The sequence below is a fragment of the Lacerta agilis genome, chromosome 6 (genome assembly GCF_009819535.1).
Source record: "Lacerta agilis isolate rLacAgi1 chromosome 6, rLacAgi1.pri, whole genome shotgun sequence".
NCBI classification, from domain to species: Eukaryota; Metazoa; Chordata; class Lepidosauria; order Squamata; family Lacertidae; genus Lacerta; species Lacerta agilis.
Genome location: NC_046317.1, coordinates 89,095,341 through 89,121,702, shown reverse-complemented (window position 1 = coordinate 89,121,702; position 26,362 = coordinate 89,095,341). Strand labels below are relative to the sequence as shown.

Sequence of the window (26,362 nt, the reverse complement as noted above, 5' to 3'; positions counted from 1 at the left end):
TCCTTTAAAATAATAATAATTTTATTGGTTGTGCTATAACATATCGTAGAAAGCCACACAACATAAATTAAACACAGCAGCGTCGTCTTCGCCCGAAATATTTCCATCTCCTATTCCCCTCAGTCTCGCGCAACCCGCTCGGAACTGCCGCTGCGCCGAGGAGCCTGATGGGGCTTGTAGTCCTCCTCCCAGCCGCCGACTACGGGCGACCGGGCAGCGCCCAACTACACCTCCCACAATGCTTCACGGACCAAAACAGTGCCGCGCGCGCTATCTTCTGGGAGCAGTAGTGCAGCTGGCCCGCGCCGAGCCACGCTCTTGAAGCGGCCCGAGGGGCGCGACGGGACTACGTATCCCGTCGTGCCTCGGGCCGGCGCGCACGGCGGAATCAGGCGGCGGCGGCGTGCGAGCTCGTCGGCTCCTCACCGCGGCCCGCCGGACTGCGGCACGGCTCCCTCAGCCGCATCGCGACGCGCCCTAGGCGAGCCGAGCAGCCGGCGGCCATGGGCGGGGAGGAGGAGGTCGTGCGCATCGCTAAGCGACTGGACAAGATGGTCGCCAAGAAAAGCGCGGTGAGTGAGCCTCTTCTGGTGCTTGGCGCTGACTGAAAGATTCCCCCCAAATACACACAGCATCGTGGCCCCGCCCCTCGGTGGGTCGCGCGCGCGCTCCCGTTGCCTTTTTCAAAAAAGCCCCGCCTTCGTAACGTTTCTCTCCCCCCGCCGTTTTTTTTTTTTAGCCGTAGACCAACGAGCGGGCGCCCTGCCCCTCCCGCTTTGGTCTCCTTGACGACCGTCCACTCGCGTCTCGTGAAGGATTGGCCCCGCCCACCAGTCCCTCCGCGCTCTGCATTTCCCTCCCCCCGCGGCTTTCCACACCCCTCAGCTTTTTAACCCCGCCCACAACGTTCCCCTCGCGGCCCTGAGGGAGTTAGCCCCGCCCACCCCTCGGAGACGTAACCCCGCCCGTGTCGCCTCCCCGACGCTCCCTCGCTTTCTTCCCAGCCTTTAGCTCCTCCCCGCCGGCCGAAGCCTGCATCGCCATTTGCCCCTCTTCAGGAACTGAAGGCTCCGCCCACCGCTTCCCGCGCTCTTCGACAGTTGGCTCCGCCCACGCGGTCCTCGCGCCCGCCTCCTGCTCTGCATGCTGCTTTTAGCCACGCCCCCTCCCTTGGAAAGGGTTGCCCTCCCCCTCTTCCTCAATAATGGCAGTGCTCATTTGCATATGCTCATTTCGTTTCATTTTATGCTGGCCTTTTCCATTTGTATCCTGCCCATCCTTGGCTGTTGTGCAATTTTTCCTCCTTGCGATAACCCTGCGAGGTAGGTCACGCTAAGAGAGAGAGGTCAGGGAGTGTGGGCTGTACCACTTCGGGCGTGTGCGGGGGGGAGGGCTCCTGAGATGGAACACTCTACTGGTACAAACATAAATTAATTTGTATAGGCAGTGCTAGGATTTGCTTATGTGTTGGTTTTAAGCACATGGAATTTTTATAGGTGAGCTTTCACTGAGGTGAGCGCCACCCCCAGCTGAAGTGGTACAGCTCTGCTCAGCTGTAAGCTCCACCTAGAAAATCCCACCCCCTTTCTCTTTCCAAGGTTCCTGATGTTGGGAGAGTGCCTGAGGCCCCTATGCACTACTCTTAAAAAAGGAGACAGTGCTATCCTCTGGTCTCCTGAACTACATCTCCCATCATCCCTGGCCACTGACCGTGCTGCTTGGGCAGATGCGAACTGTAGTCACAGGACATGTCAAGGGGCCACAGGCTCCTCCTGTTGATTTAAAGGAGTACATAGAGGGTGAGGGCTGCTGCGTCTGCTCTCACCACCTCTGCAATCCCACTTCTTCACCTTATAGTGCACAATCCTGCTTGTAAAGAGAGAAAGGATACACAGATCTCTTTCAGCCCTTTAATGCATGCCTTGAAGCAGAGACTGACTTTCAGGTACAGACTGAAAAAGATTTGTGCATATGATGCGCTTTCTGAAATACGACCTGTACGTCTTCATAGATGAGTAATGGCAGATCGAGCTGCCTGAGGTAAGTTACCTTAATCCATACATGCCCATCTCTGGACACCAACATTTCTCTCTTCTCAGCAGTTGCTTTCCACTTGAACCCATTCTTCAAGTAATAAGGCATACTTTTTAGCAGGTTTGGCAAAGAGCTGTTTCTAGATGTAAGGGGCTGCATCTGGGTGTCTAGACTCCAGGCCTATGGGATTGATTGGACAGCACTGCTCATTCCAAAGTTGGTTGATTTATACAATTGGCAGTCATTTATGAATGAGAAAAGAAACGTAACAGTATAGATTTGGCGGTGAGTGTAGGTGCTTCAAATGTGCACTAGCTTTTTCTTAAAACAGCCAGACTAAGGTTGTGGAGCCTTTTTTCTGTCGAGGGCCCTAGACCCTCAAGGTAACAAGTGGCGGGCTGGGCAGGAAAGTACTGAAGCCAGGACCCAGAACTAAAAGTGAACAGGACACCCCATTTTCTCTTGTCATATTCCTCTGGGTTCCCCACTTTTTAGAATTTCCTTCCTTCCCATGCAGAGAGCAGAATGCGGATTTCCCCCCCTCCCAGACAACTGCTTTATACAAGGAATGCGTACTGTTCCAGCACTAATTGTTCCCAGTCTTTCCCACCTCCTTGAGAGCAGCAGAGAGTCCTCCTGCTGCCTTGCTAGCAATCAGACTGAGTTGTTTTTGTTTGGCTTGGTTTATTTAAATGATTTTCATATACCACTCTTCATCAGGCTTGATTCAAGGGCAGTGTACAAAATAAATGTTTTCAACTATTAAATACAAACAGTCACAATAAGTTTTCATTTTCTTGCAATACATGTTGTATTTCGCAAAGATGCTTAGCCTAAAATAGCACATGAGCTCCAATATATCTTTCACTGGCCTAATTTCTGTTGCCAAAAAAAGGCTTTGTCTTTTGGATTGCCTTCTGTGGGGTCAAAATGGCCCATGGTGAATGGATAAAGCCCATTCTTGGATATTGCTGTTACTTTGGCCATACTGCCATTCAAAGAAGCGATTAAATACCCTTCAGTGAAAGCAGAAATTGGCCCTCCCTGTGTTTTTTCTGGGAGGCCTGGCCCGAATGGATTTTCAGAAACCTGCAAAGGGACTGAGCTTTGTTAAAGAGCAGATTGTTTATTCTGGATATTGCTGTAGTTCCTGGGCCTTGCAGCTTTGCTCAGATCGAGTTCTCCATGGCCTCTTTCCTTGTCAGATTGTTCTGGCAATTGTATCCCTTTCAGAGATGAAACAGACTCTTTATGGAGAGTAAGAGATCAAAAGCCAGTGAGTCTGTTGGGTTAGGCCTCTTTCTCTGCCTCTGCAGTTGGTCACTAGAGAGCTTGCTTTTTCTAGGAGTCCAGAATATTTACTCTTTGAACTGAGCAAGTCAGCCCCTGTCTAATGGAACGGGCAGATGAGCTGCTGACCAATCTTGATAGATTCCAGGCTGATGTGTGTATGGTTATCACTGCAAAAAAAAAAATCAGCCTGTGCAGATTCCTTCATCAATTGAGAGGCAGAGGAACAGATTCAAGGGTACCAGGTGCCACTGCTTTATGAAAGATAATTTAAAATCGCTGGTTTTATTTAACTTCATTTTCTAAATTTCTATAAATCATTTGAGGGCTTTTTTTTAAAATTCCCTGTAGCCCCACCAGCTCATGAAGTCTGCTTTGTTTGGTATTTGTGAACCCCGACCCTGCCCTTTTTGTGGATCCAGCCTTCCATTTGGCTGGCATTGGTGATTCTCTCCTCATCCAGACAGATGCAAAAGTCTTTGGGTTTGGAAACTCCAGCTTGTTTTGCTGGTGCAGAAATATTTTCTAAATTATATACATGTAATGAATATCTCAAACATGCTTTTCTCCTATGCTGCAATGGCTGCATTTTCAGCCACATACTGATCCATGCCAGAGTGAAAATCCCCTCACAGTGGAAAAAGTTGGAATCTATCTTGATTTGTGAAATGTTACACAGTTTGGAGCTGCAATCATCTGCAGCAAAAATTGCTGGTTCGGCTGGGCATCTTCCTTTTTGAGAAAGGATTTTAGACGCAACTGACCTGTTTGAGGAATTCCGTTCTTAATTTGCTGTGCCTGTTTTCTGATGGTCACATAGAAGCAATTTAGACTTAATTCGCTTGTCAGTTTCTGTTAATTTGTTGAATTCCTTTTCCTTCCAGGAAGGGGCAATGGATTTGCTGAAGGAGCTGAAAAGTATGCCAATAACTCTGGATTTGCTGCAGGTAATTCATGCTGATGGATTGCCATTTGTCTTTTACCTTGCTGCCAGCGTGAATTCTCCCTTGACACCTGCTAGTCTGTTTCATGTAGGCTGCACGGTCATATATTGGAATACCATAGCTCAGTGGCAGAGCATGCAAAAGATCCCAAGTTCAAGCACTCCCATCTCCAGGTGTGTGACCCAGGGGCCTAATATGGTCCCCCCCACAGATCTTCTCCCAATTTTGGTAGATTGAACAAAAAGAAAAAAGAAAATGTAGTTGGCAAGGTGCTCAGCTGCTCCCTACCTAGACATTGGATTTAATGAGGAGGAGCGGGAGGCTCTGATATGATACCCCCCTTTCTCTCAGAATCCCACCTCTGATCATGGAAACTGTCCTTATAGAAGCCAATACTAGACTTCTCTTTTTTTCCTGAGCCGTATAGAAAAAAAGTTACATCCTAGTTTTCATCCTGTGGCCATGAATTCCTTAACTGAACTAGCAATTGCATGAAGGAGTGCTTATTTTCTTTTGTCTCAACCCTGCTGCTTATCAGTTCAATTGCATGACTCTCTGGGCTTCAGTGTTTGGACTATGCCGTACAGTGTCCTGTCTCTAGTTGCAAGAAGTCCTTGATGTCCCAGAGTCGTGGAGAACAAAATCAAGGTCCTATGCGGTAAGGAGGGGAGGGGAGAATTCTTGATGAGTGATATAATGGTTATAAAGCACACAGCATTACAACTATTGTTTCGTGGAGTAAAGCTAGTGCAACCTGCCTGAGATTTGGCCTTAGCCTTTCATTATTGCTGCTTCGACTTTTTTGGGCACTAGTTTCCTTGTTGTGGAGATTTCTTGTCTAGCTGGTCATATGATGAACTGGTGATTTCTTCCTTCATGATCTGCAGTCCACTCGCATTGGGATGTCTGTGAATGCACTCCGGAAGCAAAGCACAGACGAAGATGTGATTGCACTTGCCAAATCGCTTATCAAGGCCTGGAAGAAACTCCTTGGTGAGGGAATAAGCATGTTTGAATAGATTCACAAGAATGTAAGATAAGCCCTCCTAGACTGGAGCAAGAATTTGTCTACCCCAGTTATCTGTGGCCATTAGTGGTCAATCAGCTGCCAAGGGGGGAAAAAGCAACAGCTCACTCCTCTCCTTTTTTGCTTGTACTCATGGTTGATTCTCAAAGGCTCATAGGTTGCTGAAAGGAGCATGTAGCTGGGGATTGGGGCTCCCTCTGCCTGCTTTAGTGACAAAACTACCTTTGTGCCCTCAGCAAAAGCAGTGGGAAAGCTGATAGAACATAATTGCACTAGTTCAGTGTGTAAGCTGAGTCACAGCATTTGCCCTGCTCTTAAAATTTAAAGCTGTTTTCTGAGTGTGCCATCTCGTGAGGAAACATGGGAGCAGAGGTCTGAGGTCTTAGCAGCTGCTTTGTTTAGCAGGGTCACGTGACAGATGACTGGTCCTGGAGCAGAAGGGGAAGGGCGATCCGATTTGTGGCCACATCAAGTAGTCACACTGTCCTGGGAACAGTTGCTTTAGAACTATATAGGGCCAGGCCACTAGAGAAGATCCCTTAAGGGTGATCAAGCGCCAGGCAGCCTTGGGCATATGCTGTGCCATGCAGAGAAGATTGCAGTTCCTCTTGATTTAACTTTTTCTACTTCTTGCTTCCTTTGCCATTGCTCCTTTCCCCCCCACATTCAGATGCCTCAGAGGATAAGAGTGACGAGAAGAAAAAGAATTCCTCCTTGCCAACTTCCTCCTCAAAGGAGAGTGGCGACTCAAGAGACCAAAGGTAATAATGCTTCCCATTAGCGAGAGGTGGCACTTTTGCACCTCGTATTCCCCTTCCCGCCCCTAATGTTCCATTTTGGGTATTAATTTTGATCTCTTTACTTTGCCTGTTGGAATGGGAAACCTTTTGATCTTGGTATAGTCAAATTAAGGCTGCCCTTAATTCATGATGGTGAGGAATAGAAAATAGTGGTTGCAGATAGAACTATCAGTGTGGTATCATGTTGTGTTTTTTTTAATGCTATAGTTGTAAATGGAAAAAAATAAATGTCTACAAAACACAGTGGCTTTTGTGAGTTTATTTTGATTACCATTATGATTTGATTCACCTTCATTCCTCCTTTATTCTCTCATGCTCATCCTTTATTAATAAAAACATCACTTCCGTTTTTGTTGATTTATTTTGTGTTTGGGTTCTGCCACCCTCCCCCATGTATTAACCTGTACTCTCCTCCCTCCCCCAAGTGAACTTACCCAGAGGGGTGGCTGTGTTAGGCTGTTGCAGCTTAAGCAACAGAGTGCTTTTGGGCACTGTAAACAAATTTTATTACAGCGAGAGTTTTCATGGACTACAATTCACTTCAGCAGATGTTTGTGTGTATAATATATATATTATAAAATAAAAATATGCATGAATATTTGTTAAGTCTTTAAGGTGCCACAAGACTCTTTCCTGTTTTGACTTTCCACTTAGTTTTGACACCAAAAGAGAAGTTGTCTTTTTTTCCCCTCAGCTGCAGCAGAGCAACGGGACAAAATTCTATTTAAATAGAAAGTGTGTGTCATGCAACAATCCCCCAACTTCTCAGCTCCAGGTTATGTTGATACCATTCTTCTCCAGGCCGTTAATAGCAATCTGCCCTCTGGCTCCTGGATCAGGGTGATTTGCCCCACCCCAGGAGCCCCACCTCCCACCCTAGAATCATCCCCAAGCAATTTGGGGATGGGGGTAGGACTATGGGTTTTTAATCCCACAAGGAACCTTTTAAAAGATTGGTGGCGCACGGCACCGTACAGGACTGGATCTGGGAGGATCAGATCCTACCCTTAACAGCTGTTAAGCGGGAGGATCCGATTCTGTGTGATTGCTGCTGCTTCATAAACTGCTTTCCTACAGGAAAGGCTCTTGCTATGCAGCACCTGAACCACACAGGATCTATGCCTGCATCCAACAACTGTTGAACAGAGGCATTGACCTTGCATAGGTGGGGATGGGGTCATGTCAGGTAGGAAGGAGAGTTGTGGTGCTGGGCCCAGCTTAACCAGTGTAGGTCCTGGCCTCTTTCAGGTGGCTTTGTGCCCAACCTGCCTGTTTCTCCTGCCTGAGGTCTTCTCTCCTGCCAACCACAGATCACTCTGGGCCAATCCAACCTGACCTGTGGAAATTGTGGCTTTCTTTACATGACTTTTCCAGCGCCTAAGGACTGACACCTATGCCTGATTTGACTCTGGCCTCGTTCAAATCCAGAACACAGCCCTAATAGCCAGGGGCTGGAAATGACCAGCCCTCCATATGGGGCCCATTCTCAAGTGAATCTTTTGCAGTAAGGGGTGATGTGTTTCTTCCTGGGCACGAAATGTGCAGCCTTCAGAGCTACTGGCAGTAGCTTCCTCATTGGGTGTCTCCTGTAAACCTCTCTGGATTTTATATTTTATACTTTATTGTCACTTGCACAACTTCTATACAGTGAAAATACACGAGCACCCCCTTTATCTGACACTGATTTTATAGCTTAAAGACTGTGCTGCACAGTGACGGGGTAGAACCTTAATTTTCTTTAACCAGGAAGGAAAAAAGTTGAGATTTTCCATTATTTTGCTCCATTTCCTAGTTTGTCGGGTTGGGAAATACGCAGAGGATGTCTAGGCTAGGTTCCTACTGGTAGATATCAGTTGTAGGAGGACATGACTCTCGTGAGGTTTGAGCATGCCCAACTATCTCAGTGTAAGTTATAGGTAGGTAGCCGTGTTGGTCTGCCATAGTCAAAACAAAATAAAAAATATAAAAAATTCCTTCCAGTAGCACCTTAGAGACCAACTAAGTTTGTTCTTGGTATGAGCTTTCGTGTGCATGCACACTTCTTCAGATACACTGAAATAGAAGTCACCATACCCATATATATATATATATATATGTATATATATGTATATATATATATATATATATATACACACACACACACACACACACACATATATATATACACATACATACACATACATATACATGTATATATATACACACACACACCCCTCCCCACTCTCTCACTATATATAAGGGTCTGGTGACTTCTATTTCAGTGTATCTGAAGAAGTGTGCATGCACATGAAAGCTCATACCAAGAACAAACTTAGTTGGTCTCTAAGGTGCTACTGGAAGGAATTTTTACATATTTTTTATTTTGTTTTATCTCAGTGTAAGTAACCCTTCCTTTTCCGATTTGTGTTGGTGAGGTTGAAATGGTCCGAACCATAGCGGAAGCCACTTCACTGAACTAGCCTCATTGAGCTACGTTCCTATGTTTGTCTACAGGATAGCAGCACTCTCAGTACTTGCACCTATCATTCGGGCTTTAGCTTTTACTTTCTTTCTTCAGGGGAATAGTGTCACCGGGCTTTCTTGAGACAAAATGCAGCTGTGTGTTTTGAGTTTACCTCTGTCCCAAGTACTTTAATTAGAAACAACAGCTCCTCTGAACGCCAGCGAACGCTGATTCCCACGTGCCTTGAAGTGTTAGGAAATGTTTGTTTAAAACTTGCACGCTGTAAAATCAAGGGGGAAAAGACCTTGTTTCTGTTGGCTGTGATTGAACCACGGGGCTGAAAGCTCCATCTGCTACTCTCTGGAGCTGCCACCTTCCAATCAAATGAGGATCAGGGTACCATAAATGGAGAGTAGGCCTGGGCGATGTATTGGACTGGTTTGAGGGCCAGAGTGCAATGGCGCTGGTGAAACCACCGTTGCTCCGCTGCCAGCGCCTGGAGGTGAAACTGCCGCCACTCCTGCCGAGGGAGTTGAGGTGGTTTCACCCTGGTGCCTCACAGGCTCTGGGGCCAATGCAGATTGTTCCTCCCTTTGCTTTTCAACATCGCGTTGTGTCACTATATTGTGATGCTTGGCTGATGATAATCACAATGTTGAAAAGCTGAAACGCCCGGCCCCGGTGGAGAGGAAGTGCAAATTAGAGACCCATAAAAGGTAAAGGGACCCCTGACTGTTAAGTCGAGTCGCGGACGACTCTGGTTGCGGCACTCATCTCGCTTTACTGCTGAGGGAGCCGGCGTTTGTCTGCAGACAGCTTCCAGGCAGCGCACGGAAACACTGTTTACCTGCCCGCCCGAGCAGTACAGTGGTGCCCCGCTAGACTAATGCCTCGCTAGACGAAAAACTCGCTAGACGAAGGCATTCGTCTAGCGGAAGGCAGCCCCGCAAGACGAATTTGTCTATGGGGCTGCCTTGCAAGACGATTTTTTTTTTCTGTCTAGCGAAAACCGCGGTTTGCATTGCCGCTTCGCTAGACGAAAAACCCGCTAGATGAAAAAACTCGTAGAATGAATTCTTTTCATCTAGCGGGGCACCACTGTACCTATTTATCTACTTGCACTTTGATGTGCTTTCAAACTGCTAGGTTGGCAGGGGCAGGGAGCAATGGGAGCTCACCTATAGAGCAGCTCAATTGAGCAACTAAGTTTGTTCTTGGTATGAGCTTTCGTGTGCATGCACACTTCTTCAGATACTGTATCTGTATTCTTCACTATCTGTATTCTTCAGATCTGTATTCTTCAGTATCTGAAGAAGTGTGCATGCACACGAAAGCTCATACCAAGAACAAACTTAGTTGGTCTCTAAGGTGCTACTGGAAAGAATTTTTTATTTTGTTTTGACTACGGCAGACCAACACGGCTACCCACCTGTCAATTGAGCAACGTTAGAGGAAGGCCAAAACAAAAGAGGTGGATGGAGAAACCTAGGGTCATTCGCTGGTCTGATCAAGCCCTGACTGCGACTAGCAAATAAACTCATTGAAGAGCCACGCCCATCCACTGCGTTTCTGCATAAAGAAAAATGTAGTGAGACATTTTAAACTAAATAGGAAATTCTTTCCAGTAGCACCTTAGAGACCAACTGAGTTTGTTCTTGGTATGAGCTTTCGTGTGCATGCACACTTCTTCAGATACCACACTGGTATCTGAAGAAGTGTGCATGCACACGAAAGCTCATACCAAGAACAAACTCAGTTGGTCTCTAAGGTGCTACTGGAAAGAATTTCCTATTTTGTTTCGACTATGGCAGACCAACACGGCTACCCACATTTTAAACTGTTTGTGATGTGGGCAGATCGATTCTGCATCCTGCCCAGATCATTATGGACGGTTCTTCTGAGCAGGTTGGAACGCTGGCTTTATGAGTAGTCCGGCTGTCCATGAGAAGCAACGAACGTTGTCATGCTCGGAGCTGGAATGCCATTCCTACACTTGCCTGACACCCAAATCCAGTGGCAGCCATTCATGTGTAGCTTCCTTGAGCATATCACTTTATGGACATTCAAACAGCAGTGCTGACTTGAGTTAGCAGAAGGGGGCAAGATGTTGTAATAAGCATTTACAGGTTCCAGCCAAGTTATTGGAACGGCTCCAGGGAAAGTGAAAATTACTGCCTTTGGGTGGCCGTAATTTGGGACCTGACATTCCCATTGGGAGATCTGTTGCAGCCTTTCCTTACAGCTGCCCGGCAATTGCTTTCAAAGCACATGGATTGTGGTTCAGCCATTGAAAGAATCTCTGTATAACTTTGTTATCTCAGCATGGGGCCATGGATTACAGAGAGATTACAGTGGGACATAGAGGAGAGAGGAGGCTTTTTTTGTATATGGGAAGATCATAGTGGTGTCCCCTGTGCATTTTATTTAGAAAGTTACATATTTCTTAACGTTTTCGACAAACATTCCTAAGCAATTTACAGCAACCAGAAGATCAAAATACCGTGAATAAAATTGGAAACACTGCAAATATAGGTCAGAATACCACGGATATACTGTAAAAGTGCCATCTTTTAAAACTGCTAGTCAACAAACAGAGAAGGATAACTCCCTCAAGTATCCAAACAGGTCTCTGTAACATTTTTTTTATTTTTTTAGGTTTGTGTGAGATCCAACATGGATTTTCTAAAATATCTATTGAGAGATTATTGCAGAGGGTTGATGCTGTGACTGAAAAGGCCTGGTTTCTAGAGATGGCAGTCACAGTATGTTGGCTGTTCTTCTAAATTACCCATTCACTGGGAAGAAAGCGGTGTCAAAGAGCTTGGTTTGCCCAGTGCCGATGCACCATATTTCAGTGGTGTAGCCTATGGGCAGCAGTTACTAGAGGCATTACCCTCTACAGCAGCAGTGGGAAGCCTTGCCCACAGTCCAAATTAGGCCTGGCAGGGTTAAATTTGCGAAGCTGTTACTGCCCAAACCATGCCCACCTGGCCCACACCTGACGTGTGATGCCAGGTATGGCACAGGTAAAGATGTGGCTGCTAAGCAACAAGCAAGGCTTCTGCCACTGCTGATCGGTGGTGGTAGCAAGCCCTGCAAGGATGAGCTCTGGAGTTTCTCTGTCTCTCATCACAGTGCAAATTTCAGGGGGCTAAAGTGTCAAAACCTCCCCACAGGCTATGATCCTGATCAGGATTAGGTCTTTGCGCCTGCAATTTGCTGCATTTCTGTGTTGGATGGCGGGGAGGGAGGGAGAGAAATCCCTCTGCAACGAGCAGGAAATGGTGCTGGGGGGGGCGTTCAAAGTGGGGGGAATGAGGATAAACTCTGCGGGCCAATGGGAACCCTCTGAAGGCTATATCTGGCCTGCAAGCCAAAGCTTTCCTGTCCCGTGTTGACACTAACTGACAAAAGCTCTCTGCAGTTTCAGACGGGAGACTGAAACCTATCTGGAGATTTCAGAGACAGAACCTGTTGCGCTTGTTTCACTGCCAAAGGTGGAACTGCGACACCCGATGAATGGGAAGATTAATGCAACTGGGTAGCTCAGTTGGTTAGAACATGGTGCTGGTAACGTCAAAGTTGCCGTTTTGATCCCTGTAAGGGATAACTTGCATTTTCCTGCATTGCAGTGGGTTGGATTGGATGACCCTCAGGGTCCCTTCCAACTCTCATGATACTAGGATGGGTGCTAGTGTTGATGCCACAAGGAAATAAGCATATCAGGTGTGTTCTAAATCTCATCCCAGGTGTCGTGAAAGTGTGATGAAGGGGTCCCCAGATTGGGAGCTCTTGACATGGTTTGCAAGAGGGATAAATGCATACAGACCTTTGTTCACGTCCCTGCTTTCTGTGGGAATGAAACAAAGCAAAAATAGCTATAGCAGAAGTGGGTGAAGGAATTGCAGAGCATACCTGCCAAGTAGGCTGCTTTGATATCATACTGGGAATTGGTTTGATGAGCGTGCAGAGGACTCGGCAATCCCATCCACAGACCTGCTCATTGCTCCACTTACCAGGACTCCCTGGGAAAAAGTAATGCCCATTAAGTCAAAAATCTGTAGTGCAGATATACCCATAGGGCAGAATCCAGTGTTGCACAAGCAGACTTCTGCTCGTGCAGCAGGAACTCACTTTCCTCTTTCCCTCCTACAGTTCCCCACACACCATGTACCCCCGAAATTGCTCCATGGGGGTCTCTGAATTCTCCAGATCAAATTTAAGGGCACGGGTAACTGCTTGCGTAAGGTGATGTTCTGTTGTGCAGCTGGAAAGCTGTCCTGTTTCTGCAAGCCATACAGTTGGCTGGAGAGGACCTCTGAGCCCCTTGTCGTTTTAGCAGCATGCCATGAACCTTTCCATCCCCCAAGAATTCCTGGGAATACTTTGAAGAGAGTGCAGAAACTCAGCAATCCCATCCCTAGCCCTGTGGTTGCCCCCCCCCCCCGGCCACCCATGATCTTTTTTTAAAAAAAACTGTGTGTGTGTGAGAGAGAGATTTATTGTTGGGAGCTGCCTAGAGTGGCTGGGGCAACCCAATCAGACAGGCAGCATATAAATAATAAAAATATTTTAAGAAATATGCTTCACACTGTTTCCAGAACACCTGTTCATGAATGAAAATGCTCAATTGTGTGTAAGCTCTAGGGGAAAAGATTCCTCAACCCTGATCTAGATAAAATCATTGAAAGTGATTATTAGGAGATTTGGGGTGAGACGCTATCAGCAATATTTTTCTGAATCGGGAGAGGCTGTGCATGTTCTGAACTGGTTCCAGTTCCAGAAATGCGGGTGTTGGCTGCCTTGTCATATCGTGCTATATATGAGTCTGCGCTTGTGCTGTGTCTGGAAGTACAGTTAGTGCAGCACAAATTAAGAGGCTGGAATGGACATCACAACTGTAAAGGAGCTCAGCAGTTGTTTGAGCAGTGGATGCGGACAAAAGCTTAACAGCTAAGAAACTCTACATCTATTTGCACTGGTTTCTCAAGGTTTAGGATTGCTCGAAGCTTGTGTGAACTGGTTTATGGAACTCAAAATCAGCCTTTGCCAAACCAGTGCCGTAACTCCCATCAGCCCCAGTCAGGGAGATGCAATACCAATCAGTTGGATGGTTCAAAGACGTCAAAGGCTGGTCTGAATTCTCACTCAGAGGCCTCCCCCCCAACTGGGACGCGGGTGGCGCTGTGGTCTAAACCACTGGGCCTCTTGGGCTTGCCGATCAGACGATCGGGGGTTCGAATCCCTGTTGCTCTGTCCCAGCTCCTGCCAACCTAGCACTCCAGTGCAAGTAGATCAAGAGGTACCGCTGCGACAGGAAGGTAAACGGCGTTTCCATGCGCTCTGGTTTCAGTCACGGTGTTCTGTTGTGCCAGAAGCGGTTTAGTCATGCTGGCCACATGAACCGGAAAAAGCTGTCTCTGGACAAACGCCAGGTCCCACGACCTGTAAGCGAGATGAGCGCTGCAACCCCATAGTCGCCTTTGACTGGTCTTAACTGTCCAGGGGTCCTTTACCAGTTGCAAGCCCTTCCTCCTAGACTTGCACAATTCGACTTCTGTAAAGTGAGCAGAGAAATTTTGACCAGCTCCGTTTCTCTTCCAGCTCTGCCAAAAGGCAGGACCTGCCGAAGACCCCCACCACACCCAAGATCACCACCTTCCCACCAGTGCCTGTCACTTGCGACACGGTGCGCAACAAATGCAGAGAAATGCTGACTTCCGCTCTGCAGACGGACAGTAAGGAGCAAAGGAGCGAATCCTTCCCTCACCTCTTCTCCTTTCCATCAGCGTTGTCTTCCTTGCATCCCTGAATCTGTGCGCTTTTCAAAACAGCCCGTGTTTGCTGGTGTTCGTAGCGAGCACTAGTAAATTCTGAGCTTTCACAGAAGCATAGAATTGGAAGGGACCCTCGGGGGTCATCTAGTCCAACCCCATAACTTTGTATGTAGACAAATGGCCCCGACGGGCACACTGCCGTAAATGTGAGTCTCTGGTTCAGCGCAGCGGGAACCTGGTGCCGAAGTGCGAAGGCAACTGCTTGCTTAGGGAATGTAGTCTTGGGCCTTAACCCGCTAGGCTGCCTTTTGATTTTCTTGTTTCTTCACAGATGACTATGTGACCATCGGTGCCGACTGCGAGCAGCTTGCAGGCCAGATTGAAGAATATATCCTTGCTTGGTTTGCAGCATCGGAAAGGAGGCATAGGGGATTTCTGGGCAGCCGTTATTTCAAAGGCAAACTCCCAATCCTCACACTTTAAACTCTCTCTATGCCATGATACACTTAAAAGCAGTTTAGTAGGGCCTCCTCCCAAAGAATCCTGGGAAATGTCGTTTTTGAGGTTACCAAGAATCTCTCGCATTTGAGAAAATGGCAAGACAGCAGAAGGGCAGTGAAGCACCACAAGCCAGACACTCTGGGTGCCAGAGATAAGAATAAGTTAAGCAGGAGAGCTTAACTTGAGAGGCCGGTCATCTACAATGTATTAATAATAATCATTTGGCCCACCAAGCCGCACCCCCTGCCAATCACCTGGTGTCATGTGGGCAGATCAAAAGCTGCCTGGGCTGGGGCTCTGGAAGTGCTCCAGATCCCAAGTTCAGATCCCAGACCAGCCGATCCCAAGTTCCGTGCTTCCGAAGTCTTGATGATCAGCTGGTTGGTGGCGCCGCAGAAGCATCACCATACCTTCCTTCCGGAGCACAGTCTTCTGCCAGCTGATTGTTGGGACTTCACGAGGCAGTGCAGGGCTCTTAGTAAGAGGCTTGCAAAGAGGTGTGCACAACTCTTTCAAGTAACAACCGGCTGATTGTTGGGCCTCCAGAGTGCTGCGTTACCTGCCATCGTTGTAATATCAGCTGATAAAATGGGTGGGTAGTCAAATTTGGCCCGTGGGGGTTAGGGGAAATAAGGGTCTGAGCTGCAGGCTGGATCCTGTTCCCAGCCCCTGGGCTATGAGTTCTCTATTGTCCTGTGAAGGGTGTTGTAGTAAAGGTGTTGTAGTAAAGGTGCTGAGAGAGCTCCCAGAGAGGAGAATGTGGGCTAGGAAACCTCAGGAGCAGGGAATGAAGGCTTCATGGTCACTTGGCAGTCTTCCTCCTCTTAATCTTTGAAGGTGCCTGGCAGAGGGGCTTCCAAGGTGATCTCTTCCATCCTCAGGGTCCTAGGACTCCTCTGCTGATGCAGAGCTCTCCATGATGCCCAAACCTCAGGCTAACATGTTTGGAGCTGGGGCTGGGGCAAAGGCAACCTGATGGTGGTGCTCCTTAATGGCTTTTGAACTTATATACCAAGATGTCAAGAACACAGACTTGAAGTACAAGAACCGGGTCAGGAGCCGCATCTCCAACCTCAAGGACTCCAAGAATCCTGACCTCCGAAAGAATGTCTTGTGTGGAGTGATCACTGCAGAGCAAATTGCAGTGATGACCTCAGAGGTGAGCCTGAAAAACCATGGGAGACTTGCTCCAGTCTACTAAATAGCCTGATCTTACAAATATGTAGTTCTGTTACCAAAATTCTAAACAGCTGCCGTTGATAAGGAGGAGTATCCAGTGTAGTATCCAAAATTACTGTCTATAAACAGAGGGGAAAGGCCTTTGCAGAGGGGTCAAATGCTTTGGGGCCAGCTCTGACATGCATCCTCTGGAGAAAACCTTAAAAGGATAAAGTATGTATTTTAAGGTGTGGGTCTGAAGAGTAGAGGCTCAGGCCTGGATTCTACTTACTGGTCCCACTAGTGGAAGCCCTTTCAAGGACTTCTGCTAGCTCAGCCGGACTTTCCGCCTCCCTCCCTCTGCATCCCTGCCCCCTGGGCTCTGGGGTGGGTAGGAGAACCCCAGAGCCGCATGCAAGAGGGACGAGAGGAGATGGCTCCATGAGGCAAGCAGAGATGCTTGTACTGATGGGACGTTTGTAGCAGCACATTGAATTTCTCGCTCTGTATTTTATTCTCCTTGGGTTGACTCTATACTATAAGTGCCTGGGTCCAGCGTCATTCTGTTTTCTTTGTCCATTTCTAAAGTTTCTAAGGGCAGGCAGGGGACAGAGGATGGGGCAGGAAGGAGGAAACTCAGGTCTGCCGTAAGTGTGAGGAGGGGGTTTAAGGGAAGGCCTTGGTAGCAAGACATCCTTGATGAGCCAGACATCCTGGAGAGTGAAGTCAAATGGGCCTTAGAAAGCCTTGCTAACAACAAGGCCAGTGGAAGTGATGATATTCCAGCTGAACTATTTAAAATTTTAAAAGAGGATGCTGTTAAGGTGCTGCACTCAATATGCCAGCAAGTTTGGAAAACTCAGCAGTGGCCAGAGGATTGGAGAAGATCAGTCTACATCCCAATCCCAAAGAAGGGCAGTGCCAAAGAATGCTCCAACTACCGCACAATTGCACTCATTTCACACGCTAGCAAGGTTATGCTTAAAATTCTACAAGGTAGGCTTAAGCAGTATGTGGACCGAGAACTCCCAGAAGTGCAAGCTGGATTTCGAAGGGGCAGAGGAACCAGAGACCAAATTGCAAACATGCGCTGGATTATGGAGAAAGCCAGAGAGTTCCAGAAAAACATCTACTTCTGCTTCATTGATTATGCAAAAGCATTTGACTGTGTCGACCACAGCAAACTATGGCAAGTTCTTAAAGAAATGGGAGTGCCGGATCACCTCATTTGCCTCCTGAGAAATCTCTATGTGGGACAAGAAGCTACAGTTAGAACTGGATATGGAACAACTGATTGGTTCAAAATTGGGAAAGGAGTACGACAAGGCTGTATATTGTCTCCCTGCTTATTTAACTTATATGCAGAATACATCATGCGAAAGGCTGGACTGGATGAATCCCCAACCGGAATTAAGATTGCTGGAAAAAATATCAACAACCTCAGATATGCTGATGATACTACCTTGATGGCAGAAAGTGAGGAAGAATTGAAGAACCTTTTAATGAGGGTGAAAGAAGAGAGCGCAAAATATGGTCTGAAGCTCAACATCAAAAAAACTAAGATCATGGCCACTGGTCCCATCACCTCCTGGCAAATAGAAGGGGAAGAAATGGAGGCAGTGAGAGATTTCACTTTCTTGGGTTCCATGATCACTGCAGATGGTGACAGCAGTCACGAAATCAGAAGACGCCTGCTTCTTGGGAGAAAAGCAATGACAAACCTAGACAGCATCTTAAAAAGCAAAGACATCACCTTGCCGACAAAAGTCCGTATAGTTAAAGCTATGGTTTTCCCAGTAGCAATGTACGGAAGTGAGAGCTGGACCATAAAGAAGGCTGATCGCCGTAGAATTGATGCTTTTGAATTATGGTGCTGGAGGAGACTCTTGAGAGTCCCGTGGACTGCAAGAAGATCAAACCTATCCATTCTCAAAGAAATCAGCCCTGAGTACTCACTAGAAGGACAGACCCTGAAGTTGAGGCTCCAGTACTTTGGCCACCTCATGAGAAGAGAAGAATCCCTAGAAAAGACCCTGATGTTGGGAAAGATGGAGGGCACAAGGAGAAGGGGACGACAGAGGATGAGATGGTTGGACAGTGTTCTTGAAGCTACTAACATGAGTTTGGCCAAACTGCGAGAGGCAGTGAAGGATAGGCGTGCCTGGCGTACTCTGGTCCATGGGGTCACGAAGAGTCGGACACGACTGAACGACTGAACAACAACAACAATTGGTAGCAAGGAAGAGGGGTCCCTGTGTGTGAGCATTGCCCCACTGAGAGGAAAAGTGGTTTTAAACAGCAGCAGAAGCTTGAGCAAAGCAGGGAAGGAGAGACACTGATAGGTTGTGCGTGTGCATTTTAAACAATTTTAACAAAGAGAAATAGCAGTGATAGTAACAACGCAGAACCGAACACAGCAGAGCCTTTCCCGATCCCTATTATGCCATACTCAAACCTTGTTTTAATCTGCCTCTTCCCACTGCCAGTGTCTTCCGAACTCTGTTTTATTCAAGGTTCTGCTGTTGTTTAAAACTGCCACTTTCCCTCTCTCAGTCCTCCCCCCCTTCCTGCTGTACTCAGACTGGCCCGTGGAACCAAAAAGGTTAAGATCATAGCTCTTTCAGGGGGGAGCTCATTTGCTCCACGGTTTCTGATGGCCATGCGGGACAAACGTTCATTATAGAGTGTCTTTGAACACGTTTAGCGGAAATGCAGCTTGCTAGTGTGCCAATTGAGAAAGCCAAACTGAGTGGGCGCCCTTATCTTATTTCCCTGAAAGGAAATGGCCAGCAACGAGCTGAAAGAAATCCGGAAAGCCATGACGAAGGAGGCCATCCGGGAGCATCAGATGGCGAAGACGGGAGGGACCCAGACCGACCTCTTCACCTGCGGGAAGTGCAAGAAAAAGAACTGCACCTACACCCAGGTGAGACTCCAGGTGTGCACAGGGCACCCTGAAAGACTTGCTGGTTTGCTTCTCAAGATCCTGAACACCCTCTCATTTCACAAAATCCACTGAGACGTGAGGGTCTTCAGCTTCTCCATGGAAAGATCAGTTCGGTCAGGATTGAGTCCAGATTTGCACCAGGCCAGTTGAGGGAAAGGACAATACAGCTGTCCGCTTCTACTGATGGAAGTGAAAGAGGATTGTTTGGGTTTTCTTCCAACTCTGGCAACATCAGGACGGGTTGTAATTGGTAGCTTTGCTAAGGCCAATATCGGGGAAGCTTTCTCACCCCCCAAAATCCTCACAACAAGTTTCTGTGGAGCTGCTGCTGGCTTGAGCACCAGTTTTCGAGTGGCGGGCAAACAAGCAAGTGCAGATGATGGGAGGTGATGTGGAAAGATTGCTACAGGGCAACCCTTGGAGACCAGCAGTACAGGCCTCACTCACCCTCAACTGTTTCCTTCCTTCAACACAGGTGCAAACCCGCAGTTCAGATGAGCCAATGACCACTTTTGTTGTGTGCAATGAGTGTGGGAACCGCTGGAAGGTAAGCATGCCTGACTCCCTTTATTTATTTGACCTAAGGGCAAAACCTGCAGTTCCATCATGGCGTCTTCCACCAACCTCTTCTCCGGATGAAGTGGCACGTGTGAAGAATAAAACAATTCCCCAAACAACGCAGGATGAGACACTTGGAGAATATGCATAGATCATATAGATCTTGTCCCGTGCTGTTTGGATAATTGTTTTATAGTTCACACGCACTCTTATCGTCTGAATTGGATTGTTGTTTACACATTGGCCCGTGTTTGCTGCTACGCAGTGACCCCAACTTGTATTTTCAGTAATGTTCATATTGAGACCACTTTTAATGGAGCTCCTGTGGCTTGGTCTCTTTGTTATCTTTGAGGACTCTCTGCCCCTCTCTCTCTCTGTCTACAGCAGGACTAGCCAATGCATTGCCCTGCAGACATTGATGGACTGTTAACTCCCATCAGCCCCAGTCAGCATGGCCAGTGCTCAGGGATGATGGGAGTTGTAGTCCAACATATGGAAGGCATCACATTGGCAGAAAGAAGTACAGTGGTACCTCGGGTTAAGAACTTAATTCATTCTGGAGGTCCGTTCTTAACCTGAAACTGTTCTTAACCTAAACAAAATAGAAAATTCTTTCCAGTAGCACCTTAGAGACCAACTGAGTTTGTTCTTGGTATGAGCTTTCGTGTGCATGCAAACTTCTTCAGATATGAAGAAGTGTGCATGCACACAAAAGCTCATACCAAGAACAAACTCAGTTGGTCTCTAAGGTGCTACTGGAAAGAATTTTCTATTTTGTTTCGACTATGGCAGACCAACCCGGCTACCCACATGTTCTTAACCTGACGTACCACTTTAGCTAATGGGGCCGCCGCCATGCGATTTCTGTTCTCATCCTGAAGCAAAGTTCTTAACCCGAGGTACTATTTCTGGGTTAGCAGAGTCTGTAACCTGAAGCGTCTGCAACCTGAAGCATCTGTAACCCGAGGTACCACTGTACTGTGTTCAGTTTGACCTCAGCATGCAGCCTAAAAGGTTTGTAGTCCATGACATGTAATGGCTGCAATGGGATTCCAGTAGGCAGGGTGTGACTTTTTTTTTTTTAAATTTAGAAAATCACAACTCTCAGGCCATTCCCCCTGCCCTGTCAGCTCTCTTTGTCTTCCCTTCCTTGCCAATATGTGCACAGCAGCAAGAAAATCAAATCCGGTCATTCTGCAAAGAGAGCCCTTTTTGCTGCTTCTGTGTTTTGGGGTAAAATCACAGGGATCTCGGCTGACTCTTTCCAATCCTACCAACTCCTTGCAGTTCTGCTGAGACATCCCGGACCAGAGCATCAACAGCAGCCGCCAACGCTGGGCCAGATCTCTGCCATACATTCCCCCAACACCGCCAGCAACTTTTGTACTGTTTTTGTCGCCGAGTTTGCTTTGTGCTCTGTACATCATCCAGTGGAGAGGAGGTCCCGGCTGCTGCTCTTTCCAGAGGTGTTGGAGTTGGAGGCTGGGAGGGGGCCGGATGGAGAATTCGTGTGGACATGACCACCTTTGGAGTTTCTCATCCTGAATCAGTATTTTGTGAGGGTCTGGAACAGTATTAAACATTTTTTTTTTGGTTTTTGGTTTTTTAAAAAAGAAATTTGGCCAGGTGTCTCGTCTTGAGCATACGGTAGCTTCTTCTGACTTTCCTTTCTTGTGCCCTCTCTCAAAAGCTGAAACGAACGTCTGCCTCGCTCTGATAGCACAGAGGCAGGAGAAGGGGAGACGTAGGAAGCCACATTAGCCACTGCAACCAAAGCTTATGTCCATGGAATAAAATTCTATGGGCAATTCTTAGTCGAGACACCTCCGCACGCTTGCCAGACCACAACCCATGAGGAGTTCCTTTTGGGGTGGGGGTGACAAACCCGTTTCAAAGCAGATCTTCTCCCAGAACCAGGCTGTACGATAAGACGCCTCAGAAAAGGTGTTGCAAAGGAAAGGTGTGTGAGGGGGATGGATTCAGAGCAGTAAAGCACACCGAATAAGAACCCCATGAGGACTACCTCCATTAGGAAGCGCTTGGCACTGGAGGGGGGTAAATTCAGGCTTCGTTCTCGTGCTTCGCCCTGCAACTTCCTGGTTGTCCGTTTGATGCCGTGCACCGAACCTTTTAGGGTTTATCTCCACTCCACACTTATAATAGTTTACCTGTCACGGCTCCTCCTCGCAAAGAAATCTGGGAATTGACATTTGTCACGGGTGCTGAGAACTTGTGCCTCCAGATTCCCTCGCCTTCCTTAGCGGGTAGCAACATTGCGGGCCTCTGAGCAGCAGAGACCCTCCTGCCGGCCACCCACACAGGAAGATCTGGGAAGCGGTGGGGCCCATCTCCCAGTTGGGCTCTTGTGGGGGTGTCTGCGGGGGTGGGTGGGTGGGTGCCAGCCTGCTGGGTGCACAACAGAAAGGAGAGCAAGCTTGCTACAGAACGGAGCGAATGACCTGGCCAGCAGATGCAAACGCGGAAGGGCTAAGAAAAGAAGAATCTGCTGGCGTACGTGAGGTTGGCCATGCAACAGCCACTGAGGGAAAGGCCCAGTGGGTCCCTGGCGAGGGGAAGGTGTTGCGCTCAAGACATTTCAAGCGGGCGGAAGGAGGGGGAAGACCATGGCTGGCTTGGGCTTTTAGATGGCAGAAAAGCCAGCGCCCACTTCAATCCCAGGAAACAGGACTTTGCACCATCACTCCCCAGCAGCCAATGTAGCTAAGGGTAGGGCAAGAAAATGCAGAGATGTGCAGGGAGATCACACAGCTTTTGGCAAAGGCAGATTGGCTTCCATCTCCTGCCCTTTGCCGCATCTGTGCCTGCTTCTCCCCACCCGCTTTTTCTGTATGTTCCATGTACAGTTGCGAAGGAACAAAGTAATAAAAATTCGTTAACAGAAAGATGAGGCCACGAGCTCTTCATGCACTGCACCCGGGTAACAATTCTAAAAGATCAAAGTCCCTCTTTAGAAATCAGTGCCACAGGGCCAAATGACTATGCATAATTTGCATAGATTTAGGTGAGAGCGGAAACCCCATTAGTTGCCTTTGTTTTGTTTTTAAAGAAATAAAATAGCCACCCAGCAGGCGAAAGGGAAAGCCAGTTACAACAGCCAGGCACTTTTGCTTCCTTGAATTGGTTTCGTAGCATCTCTCTAGCCTGCCGGCACAGGAGGATCTTGGGATATCCATGGATGTGAACATTCATTCTCCCTTTCCAAGCAGTGGAACCACAAAGGGCGTTTAAATAAATAAATAAATAAAAATCTTCATTGTTGTCCTTTCCTTCTAAAATACCATCACTTAAAGACACCAGGAACTCACTGCCGTAATCGGTTCGGGTGGGGGAGACTTATTTAAAAAATAAAAAAATGGAAGGTTTTTTTGGTAGAGGGATGGGTCAGATATGCAGAAAGGATTTGACATGATCTGAAAAGGCAGCCTGCCACGTCAAGCCTCTGGTGTGTGTTGGGATTCCATAGCTGTTTTGTACCTTTGCCAGTTGGAGAACAGACTAAATATGGCAAATATTGCAGCAAGCCTGGCAATCCGCTTCCAAGCTCCACCTTTTATGTTTTGCAAAAATAAACATTTTTTCCTTTCCTCCCCCAACATATTTCTATTCCTGCTGGAGTTGCTTGATACGGAGAAACAACTGTTGTGCATTCAGCTTGGTACGCGCTGCTGTTTCCATGGCATCCATAGAGTAAGGATTTTCTTTGAACCCCCCCCCCCCAAAAAAAATCCAAAGTGAGTGCAATATAAGATCCACCGTAAAGCAGCATTTCCTGATCGTTTATTTTGCCTAAAGGTAAACTAAAAACCCAATTTTAGCCAAATGGTGCTGCAATTTTCTAATGCAGATATAAACGGATTATTTTGCTCGAATCTTTCCTGCTCTCATCTTCATAACAAGCTGAAGCATAAAAAGAGCTAGGTGAATCTGAAGGTCATACAGTCATACTCCCCACCCCACCCCAAACAGGATTCTCTATGCATTGAATCATGGGTGCACTCTACAGAAAATCCCGTTGCAGAAAGGTAAAGGGACCCCTGACCATTAGGTCCAGTCGTGTCCAACTCTGGGGTTGCGGTGCTCATCTCTCTCTATAGGCCAAGGGAGCCGGCGTTTGTCCGCAGACAGCTTCTGGGTCATGTGGCCAGCATGACAAAGCCGCTTCTGGCGAACCAGAGCAGCGCACGGAAATGCCGTTTACCTTCCTGCCGGAGCGGTACCTATTTATCTACTTGCACTTTGACGTGCTTTCAAACTGCTAGGTGGGCAGGAGCTGGGACCAAGCAACGGGAGCTCACCCCATGGCAGGGATTTGAACTGCCGACCTTCTGATAGGCAAGCCCTAGGCTCTGTGGTTTAACCCACAGCGCACCTGGGTCCCATTGCAGATACATTACAGCAAATGAAAGTTCCACAAAAGAACATGAGGACTAGAAACCAAGGCTCCATGCACAGCCAAGCAACCAGTTTCCAAGAGTTGCCAGCCAAGGTGCCTCTGGGAAATTCACAAACCAACATGACCCACAAACTGGTGTTGGGATTGATGCTGCCTGAAAACGAGATTCCACTCCACCAGCATGGCTAAGTAGCTTTGAACAGAACTGCCCTCCATGCATTTTCTTTTTAAAAACCAAACAGATCTAAGACAGCGGCAGTGATCTACTGCTAGGATAGCTTAGTTGGTAGAGCACGAAACTTTTAATCTCAGGGTTGTGGGTTCGAGCCCCACATTGGATTAAAGATTCCAGCATTGCAGGGGGGTGGACTAGATGAACCCTGGTGATCCCTTCCAAATGTACATAAATCCCACACTGCTTTGTGGGCAGTACTTTGGTCTGTCCTGAATCCACTCCCAGTAAAATCCACTGGCAGACTCAAGAGTTCTAGTGCTCTGGACAGAATCATCAATCTGCTTTCTCTACCATCAAATTCTCCCACCCTTTGTGCCACATTGGAGAAATGTTGGAGGGTATTAAGTTGGAATCCCAGTTTCCTCTAAGAGAAAAAGGCTTTCTCAGTTGTAGCGATCTGCCAGATCTCACTGACATTTGCTACAAGGTGTTGTCTTTTAACAACTCGAGAGTCAGGACCAAAGAACTCACTGGGAGGTATTCTTACTTGTCAAGCTAGGCCTTGTTGCTTTGCTTCCATTGGAGGCTGCATCTGATACTGCAACCAGGTCTGTGTCATACAATAGGGCTTTCTGCAGCAGAACCTCCCATTGGTGAAACTCCACAAAATAGGCTGCCCCCCCCCCCCGGACTCGCTGGCAACTTGGGAAGATTTTCACATGTGCATTTGACGGTCTGTGAATGGGCATGGATATTTGGGTGCTTGAACCACTTTACCTGCTTAATGTGATGTTTTATGTACAGTGGTACCTTGGTTTTCAAATGCCTTGGTTCCCCAAACGCCAAAAACCTGGAAGTAAGTGTTCCGGTTTTCAAACGTTTTTGAGAAGCCATCCGATGCGGCTTTCGGTTATTGTTTCCAGGGCGCCTGCACCAATCGGAAGCGGTCCCTTGGTTTTCGAACATTTTGGAAGTCAAACAGACTTCCAGGATGGATTAGGTTTGGCACTTTCGTTTTTGCTATTTTGAGGCTTTTTTCTGTTAATTTGTTCTTGTGACTGTGTGGATGATAATTTTTATCATCTACAATACTGTCTTTTAATTTATTTTACAGTACTGCACATTGATTATTGCTTTCATTTTATGGACCAATGGTCTCGTAAGATAGTAAAATTCACGTTAAATTGCTGTTTCAGGGGTTGTTTTTAAAAGTCTGGAATGGATTCATCCATTTTGAATTACTCTCTATGGGAAAGCGCGCCTTGGTTTTGGAACGGGCTTCCAGAACGGATTAAGTTTGAGAAAACCAAGTTACCACTGTAGACTGTTTCATCTTGTATGTTCACCACCTGGGGATCCTTTGGGAAGAAGGGCAATCTATAAATGTCTCTTAAACCCAAATCAATATCCCAGGAGGGAGACGTTGCTGTTAAGTGCCCAGTCAGAACTGTCAGGGCTCAGTTACATGCAGCTCCATAGATTACCTAACTTTGCCCAGATCAGTTGGAATAATTTGTATGGGTCTTTCCCCAGAGTGGCAGAGATGGGCATGTGGAAGCTTTGCTTAAGGTTAAAAAAATAAAAATCCTTGCAGCTTCCCGCAAAATTCTTGCAGACGTTTCAGCTCAGGCAGAGGCTTCCAAAGCTCTTCGAATTTAGCCCGTATCTCTCACACTGAGAAAATGCTCATCCCACTCAGCTAACTTGAAAATATATATCATGCAATGCAGCCATTTGCCCCAATTGTTCTGATGCAGCTCAAGTTTTCATCTTCCTTTTGCACCAGTCCTACGGAGCTGCGTAGGAAGCACATTTGATTCTAAAAGGTTGGGGACAATATTTCGCCCATGCCCCGGGCAGGACTCTTTACCCATTCACCCCAGTGAATTTTGTTGTTTAGTCGTGTCTCTTTGTGACCCCAGGGACCAGAGCACACCAGGCACGCCTGTCTTCCACTGCCTCCCGCAGTTTGGTCACTCATGTTGGTAGCTTCGAGAACACTGTCCAACCATCTTGTCGTCCGTCGTCCCCTTCTCCTTGTGCTCTCAATCTTTCCCAACATGAGGCTCTTTTCCAGGGAGTCTTCTCTTCTCATGAGGTGGCCAAAGTATTGGAGCCTCAGCTTCAGGATCTGTCCTTCCAGTGCCCCAGTGAATAACACCCATCATTAATACTGGAGAAACCACATAGGGAGACTTCCTGTGGCAAAACCTGCTCTCCATCCCAAGCACTGGATAGTCTAGCAAAACATTAGAGAGCTATGCTTCTTTTTAATTTGAAAATGGCCCAATTGG

General features: G+C 47.3%; 1 protein-coding gene across 1 annotated transcript; it reads left to right on the top strand.

Annotated features, from left to right (window-relative positions):
- The first annotated feature begins 380 nt into the window (after window positions 1–380).
- Window positions 381–21,091, top strand: TCEA2 (transcription elongation factor A2). The gene is made up of 10 exons (XM_033153752.1): window positions 381–572; window positions 4,209–4,271; window positions 5,156–5,261; window positions 5,966–6,056; window positions 14,143–14,276; window positions 14,647–14,703; window positions 15,821–15,975; window positions 18,754–18,900; window positions 19,397–19,468; window positions 20,767–21,091. The coding sequence occupies exons 1-10, from the start codon at window positions 504–506 to the stop codon at window positions 20,773–20,775; spliced, it is 903 nt and encodes a 300-aa protein (XP_033009643.1). The 5' UTR covers window positions 381–503; the 3' UTR covers window positions 20,776–21,091.
- The last annotated feature ends 5,271 nt before the right edge of the window (window positions 21,092–26,362 follow it).